At 54.9% G+C, this 9,084-nt stretch overlaps 1 protein-coding gene across 1 annotated transcript in view; it reads right to left on the bottom strand.

The window, feature by feature from the left end:
* Nucleotides 1–627: 627 nt before the first annotated feature.
* Nucleotides 628–9,084, bottom strand: part of shank1 (SH3 and multiple ankyrin repeat domains 1) — a 194,947-nt gene continuing 186,490 nt past the window's right edge. Inside the window, 3 exon segments of the mRNA XM_038783965.1 lie at nucleotides 628–1,303; nucleotides 8,002–8,766; nucleotides 8,768–9,076. Coding sequence (XP_038639893.1) covers nucleotides 700–1,303; nucleotides 8,002–8,766; nucleotides 8,768–9,076 — 1,678 coding nt within the window. The 3' untranslated portion in view covers nucleotides 628–699.

The following is a 9,084-nucleotide window of genomic DNA, read 5'->3' as shown; positions in this document are numbered from 1 at the left end:
GCGAACGGTGAGTAGGTGCGAGGGACCGGAAGGCCTCCTCCCATCCCGGTGTGTGTTCCCACATTCCCTATGTATCAACGGGAGAGTGCAACTTTCCTCGTGGCGCAAAGGGGCGAATTTTACGATCACCTCAATTAAGTGGATGGACAGCTAGTCCGGGAAAGTGTCGTGGCGGGGGGGGGGGGGGGGGGGGGGGGGGGGGGGGGGGGGGGGGGGGGGGTGTTGAGGGGGGGGGAGGGGACGAAACAAAAACGGTTTGAGCCGCCAAAAAACGGCGAGAGAGAGGTGGCAGCCGATATAATTCACACCGCGCAGGAAACATAATAAACAGAAATGGAAAGAAAGCAACGGCAGGGGATGAAGAGACGTTGACGTTAAAGAGGGAGCGGAAGAAACCTCAGTTCCCCCCCCCCCCCCACACCCCCAACATGAAACAATCTGTCCGTACGACGGCAACAGTGGAGGCTTTTGTTTGGTCAGAATTCCGTCTTGCTGATTGGTTCTTGGGGAATCTTTGCTGAGACGACTGTGCAGGGTCAGTTTTGTACCATCGCCATCCTTGCTGCCTTCTTGACTTAGTTTATAATGGGAAGATTCGATGGCGGGGTGGCGGTAAGGGGTGGGGGGAATGCGGGGGGGGGGGGGAAAGTGTGGGGGTAAGGGTGGGGGACTATTGGTGGCAGCCCCAAATCTCTGGGATCACCTCTCGAGCAGCCGTTTCAAGGCGCGCTCGATGTTCATCCGATGACCCACCCGCGTCACGCCCAGGTCCACGTAGTCCTCCTTCTGTAGCGAGGGCAGGTGGCTGCCGTCGATCTCGTTCTCCAGGAAGTGCTCCTTGTGCTCGCCCAGGTGCAGGTACTCGAGCCAGTCCGCCACGTCGAACTTGGTCCAGAAGGCCAGCGGCTTGGCAGCGAAGGGCTTGTCGGGGGGCATGGGCGGGGGCGACTGGAAGCTGGTGGTGGGCGAGTGGGCCCGGCCGGCCGCCGGGAAGCTGGCGTAGCTGTTGCCCGCCGAGGTGGGGGCGCTGTGCACGTCGTAGCCGGCTGGGGGCGCGGAGTGGGCGGCGCCGGCCGAGGGCAGGATGGGCAGCGAGGAGGGCCGGGGAGTGCCCGGGTTGGCCCTGTGCTCGGCGGCGTGGGGCGTGGAGGGGCTGGGCGCCCTCCTCATGGAGGGCTTAATGTCAAACTCCACAGTCTTGGGGGGCTTTGGGCTGTGCTGGGGGGTCTTAGGCCAATTCTGGAATGTACTGCCTGGCGGTGGCTTCTGAGCCGAGGCTCCCAACACAGAATCATCAGCGATCCTGCAGGAAAGAAGAGGAAAGGGAAAGCCGTTAGCCGTGCTCCCGTGGCATTGCTCCCAGTCCAAACCTTTATCACTTCTACTCATTCACCAGATGAATCCTACTCTTTTTCACAGCGAGCGGTTCCAGCCTGGGGCCCGCTGCCCACAAGGAAGCGGAAACGGCCAATGACTGCAACGGGAAATTGGAAGGGCTCCTGAGGGAAATGCGGGGAAACGGGACTGGTTGGATATCTGCACGGACCAGATGGCACGAACGGCCTCCATTCTGCGCCGTCATGACTCCGCCAGATGTGGGCGTCCCTGCCAAGGCCAACAGTTACTCCTCGTCCCTGGAGAAGGTGGCGCTGACGACCGAATGGCTCACCAGGTCCTGCCAAGATTATGAGCGTATGCTGTGGGGCTGGAGTCACGTGGAGGCTAGACCGGGTAAGGGTTCAATTCCCGTACCGGCCTCCCCGAACAGGTGCCGGAATGTGGCGACTTGGGGCTTTTCCCAGTAACTTCATTGAAGCCTACATGTGACAATAAGCGATTATTATCATTATATATTTATACAACAATCGATGAGTGTTTCATAACGACCATCACCTTTTATAGCATAGTGGTTATGTCACTGGACTAGTAATCCAGGGGCCCAGTCTATTTCTCTGAGGACATGGGTTCAAATTCCACCACGGCAGCTGGAGGAATTTCAATTCAGTTAACAAAATCTGGAATCTTAATGCTAATAATCACGAAACCATCATCGATTGTCGTAAAAACTCATCTGGTCCACCAATGACTCTTTAGGGAGGGAAATCTGCCGTCCTTACCCGGTCAGGCCTACACGTGACTTCAGGCCCACAGCAACGCGGTTGATTCTTAACTGCTCCCCTCGGAAATGGGCCCAATAAGTTGAGTTGAGTTCAAGGGCAATGAGGGATGGACAACAGATGTTGGCTTCACCAACGGCGTCCCCAATCCCCCAAGATTAGTGTTGGAACCAACAATTCTACGGACACGTGCTTGTAGGATTAGAATAGCGGTTTTAATATACTCACAACAGAGCCAGCCGGTTAGCTATTGAACGGTCGGTGAACTGGCCGGCTGACCATGTGGCACTGATCTTTATACAGCAGCTCCAGGGGGAGGAGTCCTGGGCGGAACCAAGGGAGAAGCCCGGTACAATTCTCGAGCATTCCCAGAGCTACTCCCCCTGGTGGTCAGGTAGTGCAACTGCACTTACAATATAGGCACATGTATATACAGATTATAATCCGGTGTGAATCACATTCACCACAGTTAGCCAAAAGAAAAATTGACCTGAGCCTTTTGCGACCTCTGCCCCGTGACCCCTACCCACCACAGCCACCCACCACCCCTCCCACCCCGGAAAGGTTTGTAGACTAACGCAAAATAGAACCCGTCACTGCCTCAGCATGAAATACCTGCCCCCCTCTTTCTCTCATTTGTATGGCGACGGAATGTGACATCTCTCTCCAAGTATTCACGGACCCCCCGCGGAGTTGCTGGTATCAGTCTAGGTTTGCCAGGCTAACGGGCGGCTGGCGGACCGGAGAATCTGGCCCAAGACATTTCAGACGGGGACGAGGAGAAATGTTTTCTTCCCAGAGGGTCGTGAGTCTCTGGAGCTCGCTCCCTCAAAAGGCTTTTTTTAGGCAGAGCCATTAGGATTCTTGATTAACAAAAGGGGTGGGGGGGGGGGGGGGGGGTGCGGTATAAGGCTACCAGGGGTCGGCCTAAATCAGGTCAGCAATGACCTTACTGAATGGTGGAGCAGACTCGAGGGGCTGTGAGGTAAATCTTAAATTTGCATGTTCGTTGGGAAGGCAAGGCCGTTGGCCCTATGGGTGTTGACATGGACGGCTGGACATAGCTCCATCTATTGGTGGATGAGTAGAGCTGCAGGTCGGACATAAGGACTGCTACTGTTGTGCAAATCAGGGAGTCAACGCGCTTCAGAGAAGGAGGACACAAGGAATTTAAGTGTCCCATTCCACCCACCCTTAGCCCCTATGAACATGTTTAACTTTTAAAACATTTAGTCGTGGAGATTGAACTGACTGGCTTGCTGGGCCATTTCCGAGAGGGGCAATTGAGACTGAACCACATTGCTGTGAGTCAAATGTAGGCCAGATCTGGTAAGGACGGCAGATTTCCTTCCCCTAAAGGGGACATTAGCCAACCACGCTTTTAATTCCAGATTTTCATTAGATTCAAATTTCACCATCTGCTGTGGTGGGATTGGAACCCGGGTCCCCAGAGCCTTACTCAGGGTCTCTGGATTACTAGCCCAGTGACAATACCGCTCCGTCACCACGTCCGCCACTGGAAGCCCCCCCAAGTTCCCCAACTTGGAATTAGAAACTGGATTAAATCTGCACACCCTGGCCTAATTGTCCCCAGCCATTGACCTCACTTTCAATAGCTCCTCCGAGCAATTCCGCGGGACACTAGCTACCCCGAAGGCGACAGGATTGCGGGATTATGCGGAAGAGAGCCAGCAGAGGTTGGATGGGCCAGCTGGCCTCCCTCTACTCAACCTTCCGCCAACAGAGGAAAGCTACCCCTGGAGCAGGAAGAAGCTGAAATATGACTTCACCCAGGACAAGGCAGCCCGCTTGATCGATGCCCCACACTCTTAAACATCCGCTCGCCCCACCATCAGGGCGCCATGGCAGCGCCGTCTGCAATGCGCTGCCCAAACCTTCGGCATGGTGGGGGTGGGTAGCGGAACCAGCCAGTGTAGCAGCTCTCTGCAGGGGAGGGTAGATAACCTTCAGAAACAGTGAGTGGGTGGTCTACTGTCTGGGATCATTGGGACTTGGAAGGCAATAACGCCGATTGATTCGAATTGGGTAGACGGTTCAGCAATTTGTATTTTGCATTGAAATATATCAATCACTGGGGATCTGACCCGTGGTACATGATTAGTTTTCCTAGCGAGCGAAGGGTAGAGAAGGGGTGGGCGGAGCTACGATACAGATCAGCCACGATCTCTCCGATTGGCTCAAAGGGTGGAATGGCGAATCCGTGGTCCGATGGTTAGTGAAGAATTCTTGGGTGGATCAAAGGGACAGCCATTCGGCCCTTCGAGCCATTCAATGAATTCAAGGTTAATTATCTACCCCAACCCCATCGGCCTGTGTGGGTAGTTGTGGTACAGGGGGCCCAGTTGCTGTGGCAACGTACACTTTTCCAGTCATGTTGGGAGTCTGGGGCTATGGATTGTGATGGTTGAGGATTTTCCGTCCCATCATCTGGTTGACCAGGAGTCTCTCCCGCTCTTGCCGCCCGCCATTGGCGCGTTTGAAGGATTTTGCAGCTACAGGACACTCAACCTGTTTTGGCCGCTTCCTTGACCATCAAGTCCTGGGGTGGGACTCGAACCGGGAGCTCCAGGTTCAAAGGCAGGGACACTAACCCACAGCTCCACCCGCCCTCCCACCTTCCTGCACTGTCCCCATGTTAATGAATGTACAAAAACCCATCGATCTCTACGATATTCAATGATTGAGTATCCAGGGGCCACTGTTACAGAGAATTCCAAAAGCTCACTATCCTCTGATTGAGGACTGGTTCGCAGACGGAAAACAAGGAGTAGGAATGGACGTGACATTTTGGGCTGGTAGGCAGTCATGGAGGTAAAGTCGCTACATACCAGGTGACCATAGGCTGTTTTCCCCTTTGAGGGGGGAGAGCTGACTTGTCATGTGAGAGTACCTTTAAGAAATGGATGTTTATGCAATGTACCTTTGAGAAATGGAGCAGCTCATATTACTGAAGTGATGTCAGAGGGTGGGGGGAGCTGAGCTGCTTTTGGTTTCAGGTTTGAGAGAGAGCAGCTGAAAAGTGCCTGGCTGGTTTGCTGAGAGCTGCATGAAGAAAAAGAGCTTGCCTGTGTTTGCAGTGAGCTGGATCTGCTGTGATCTCTGCCAGGAAAGACTATCTCTGAATCATTTGGGTGATTTAAACTCATAATAGTAATGTCTTTAACCTGATGTGTTTCTGTTGTTAAAGGTGAAGTCTTTTGGAGGTTTGAAGGAACATTTTCAGGGATTAGTTAGTGTTGTATTATTTCCGGGGTTATCTTTGAAGTAAGGGGTGGTAAATGATCCAATGTTTATTTAAAAGGTTAAGTTGAATTCATGGAATAAACATTGTTTTGTGTTTAAAAACCCACGTGTCCATAATTGTAATATCACATCTGGAGAACAAGCCATGTGCTTCAAAAGCAACAATACATTAAAGGGGGAGGTTGGTTGAACTCCGTGATACATTTTGGGGTTCTGAAAACACCTCTCCCATAACGGACTGGTGATGATTTAACTCGAGGGTCACCACACCTCAGGCGAGGGTTGAGAAGGTGGGGCCTTTATGAATAACCTCATCCCGGTACGGGAATTGAACCCACTCCGCTGACCTCGCTCCGCATCGCGAACCAGCTGCCCAGCCAGTGAGCTAAACCAGCCATGTAGCTCGGTAGGTAACGCGAGCACCCCAGTTATTTACAAACTATATTGTTAACGGGTGAGGGAGGAGAGTGGGAATTATCCAGACTTGTCGATAATGCAAGGTCAAGTGAAGACGTGAGTCAGAAGGAGTGTAGAGGGCAGAGGGATACGCACGTGCCGTCCCTGAGGATGGATGGTGAGTTACTTCTCCCCCAGTTGGATGGCTGCTCAGATGAATGATAATTCTGTGTGGAGTCTGCACGTCCTCCCCGTGTGTGCGTGGGTTTCCTCCGGGTGCTCGGGTTTCCTCCCACAGTCCAAAGATGTGCAGGTTAGGTGGATTGGCCATGATAAAGTTGCCCCATTAGTGTCCAAAAAAGGTTAGGGGGATAGGGTGGAGGTTGTTGGATTAAGTTTTCAAGGGCTGATGCAGACTCGATGGGCCGAATGGCCTCCCGCTGCACTGTAAATGCTATGATTCTATGAATTCCAATGCGCCATCTGCTGATTCTGCCACATGTGGGCAGGTGGTGCTGGAGGGTAACTACCTAAATTGGATACTAAATTGGTGATTGCTTCTACCCTGTCATACTTGAAATGTTGCTGCCTACAATGCACTCATCTTTTTATATTTTGGCGGGCACGGTAGCACAGTGGCTAGCACAGTTGCTTCACAGCGCCAGGGTCCCAGGTTCGAATCCCGGCTTGGGTCACTGTCTGTGCAGAGTCTGCACGTCCTCCCCCGTGTCTGCGTGGGTTTCCTCCGGGTGCCCCGGTTTCCTCCCACAGTCCAAAGATGTGCAGGTTAGCTGGATTGGCCATGATAAATTGCCCTTAGTGTCCAAAAAGGTTAGGAGGGGTTACTGGGTTACGGGGATAGGGTGGAAGCGAGGGCTTAAGTGGGTCGGTGCAGACACGATGGGCCGAATGGCCTCCTTCTGCACTGATGTTCTATGTAATCCAGATATGTCATTTCAATCTCATAGTTCTCTTTTACACCTTCTGATTAAGTTGCGATAATGTTCAAGTGCCCCCTTTAGAGAGGGGAAGGGGCAGCACGGTGGCCTAGTGGTTAGCACAGCCGCCTCACGGCGCTGAGGTCCCAGGTTCGATCCCGGCTCTGGGTCACTGTCCGTAAGGAGTTTGCACATTCTCCCCGTGTCTGCGTGGGTTTCGCCCCCACAACCCAAAAATGTGCAGAGTAGGTGGATTGGCCACGCTAAATTGCCCCTTAATTGGAAAAAATAATTGGGTAATCTGAATTTATAAAAACAAATTTAGAGAGGGGAAGACGTTTGTTTATTTAAAAGAATATAAAATGGTGGAGGTTTTGCGAAAGATGCTACAAAGCCGCGGCTGGAATATAACTGGATTTAAGGGTAAATTTCTGGATAGTGGACACGGAGAAGATAATTCAGCCTCGGAAAAATTGGAGTGTTCGGAAACCTCGAAGGATAAACCAGGCCCGTACTGTATTCCCAGGAATATGGAAAGCTAAGGGGTGATCGGGTTGCGATTTTTGAAAGGATGTGCGGGAGGTATTTGGGGCGGAATGGAGATTTGGGGGGGGTGGGGAGGCGGTGAGGGGTGTTTTGAACAAGGTGACAATCAGAGCCAGGACATTCAGGGAGAGCTTCAACGGGGAAATAATTCATTTCGCAAAGGTTGGGGGGGCATTGCTGGAAAAAAGAGACAGGCGATCAAAGTTTGTTGGCTTGGGACTCATCCGGACAGCCGCCATCAAAGGGGGCAGCAATTTACACCGCATGGTTGGCACGTTGACTCGGATTGGCCGAGGCTTTGCTGAGGAGAACGCGCCAACCCGTTGGCACCCCCTCCTCAAGTTGTTCTCCTCGAGGTTTGCTAAACTGTCCTGATGAGTACAAGTTGAAAAACTTCGGCTGCACCTCTTTTTTTCCCCCAGCACCCGTCACGTTCTGTACGCCAAACAACCAGAGGTGGTAGAAACGTCAAACTGCGACAAAAAAAAAAACGATGGTTCTTAACGCAATTAACAGTTTGGAATCAGAGATCGATGGGCTTTCATGTTGGACAAGGGCAGTTCAGGGTTAAGGGTTAGCCAGGATCTTGACGACTGGCTGACTCCTGCTCCTCATTTGGACGTTTGGGACTGGGTGTGGATGAGGTTGGCAAGTGGATCGTTCACAATCTCACCGAATGGTGCAAACAGACTCGAGGGGCCGGGGCAGGGGGGGGTCTCCTCCTGAACCAATGGTATTACCTGTGCCGTGGAATCAGAGGCTTGGAGGCTGTTGGCGGTCCTGTGGTGTCGCTCGATCGGTTCCAGGATGTGCCGCTCATCTGTTGTAGTTTAGTGCTCAGCTCGCTGATGATACTGGCCTTCATGGATGCCATGTTGGGCCCTTGGACAAGCGGCGAGTCCCCCCAGATGGAGGCAGCGGGCGGTTGGCGCTCCTGTGGCTTGGTGGGCTCACCGGGGAGCTGGGGGGGCAGGAAGGGGGGGTTGGGGACAGGGGGAGGCGCGGCGGGGTCCCTCAGGGGGCCCGGCCCTCTCCCCATCATAGGCCGGGACCTCGCCCGGGAGGGGAAGGGGGGCTTGTCAGGGCCGAAGACGTGCCCGTCCAGGTAGGCGATGTAGGTGTCCAGCAGCTCGTTCCCCTCGGAGGACAGGCCCGAGAGGCTGGAGAAGGTGGAGACGCTGCTGATGGTCTCCAGGTGGTGCTCGCTGCCGCTCCGGCTGTCCACTTCCTCGATGCCCGAGTCGCCCACGTTGTCCAGCAGGGTCTCGGCCGAGGGGGCGCGGCTGCCCCCGCCGCCCGCCGCCCCCTCGGCCACGCAGTTGAGGTGGTTCTCCTTGGGTGCCTGGGTCAGGTTGGCGACCTCGCTGTCGTAGGAGGTCAGGCTCGAGCCCGTCGAGTCCACTGTGGGCAGGCTGCCCGGCTCGGGGACGGAGGGGGGCGGGGGCGGGGGAGGGGGTGGCGGGGGAGGGGGCGGGGGTGGGGGGGAGGGGGCGGGGGCGGCGGGGGAGGGGCACCTCGGAGCTGTCGAAGCTGTTGGAGAACTCCAGGGGAGGGGGCAGGGGGTCGCTGAAGACGAACTCTTCCTCCGCGTCGATGGAAGGGGCGGGCGGGGGCAGGATGGTCAGGGGCAGGCCCTCGGGGCTGGGGGGCTTGAGGCGCGGGGGGGGAGGGGCTGCGGCCGGCGGCCCGTCTTGGCCTGCCGGGTGGGAGTTCTCCACGAAACGCACCCGCGCCGGCCCCTCGCCCTCCGCCCCAGCCGGCCAGTTGCGGGTCGCCTCCTGGCTCTGGGCGTTCAGTTCCTCCGTCTTCTGCGGCCTGAGGGG

The sequence above is a fragment of the Scyliorhinus canicula genome, chromosome 23 (genome assembly GCF_902713615.1).
Source record: "Scyliorhinus canicula chromosome 23, sScyCan1.1, whole genome shotgun sequence".
NCBI lineage: Eukaryota > Metazoa > Chordata > Chondrichthyes > Carcharhiniformes > Scyliorhinidae > Scyliorhinus > Scyliorhinus canicula.
The sequence above is the reverse complement of the archived record's forward strand: the minus strand, read 5'-3'. Positions and strand labels throughout refer to the sequence as shown.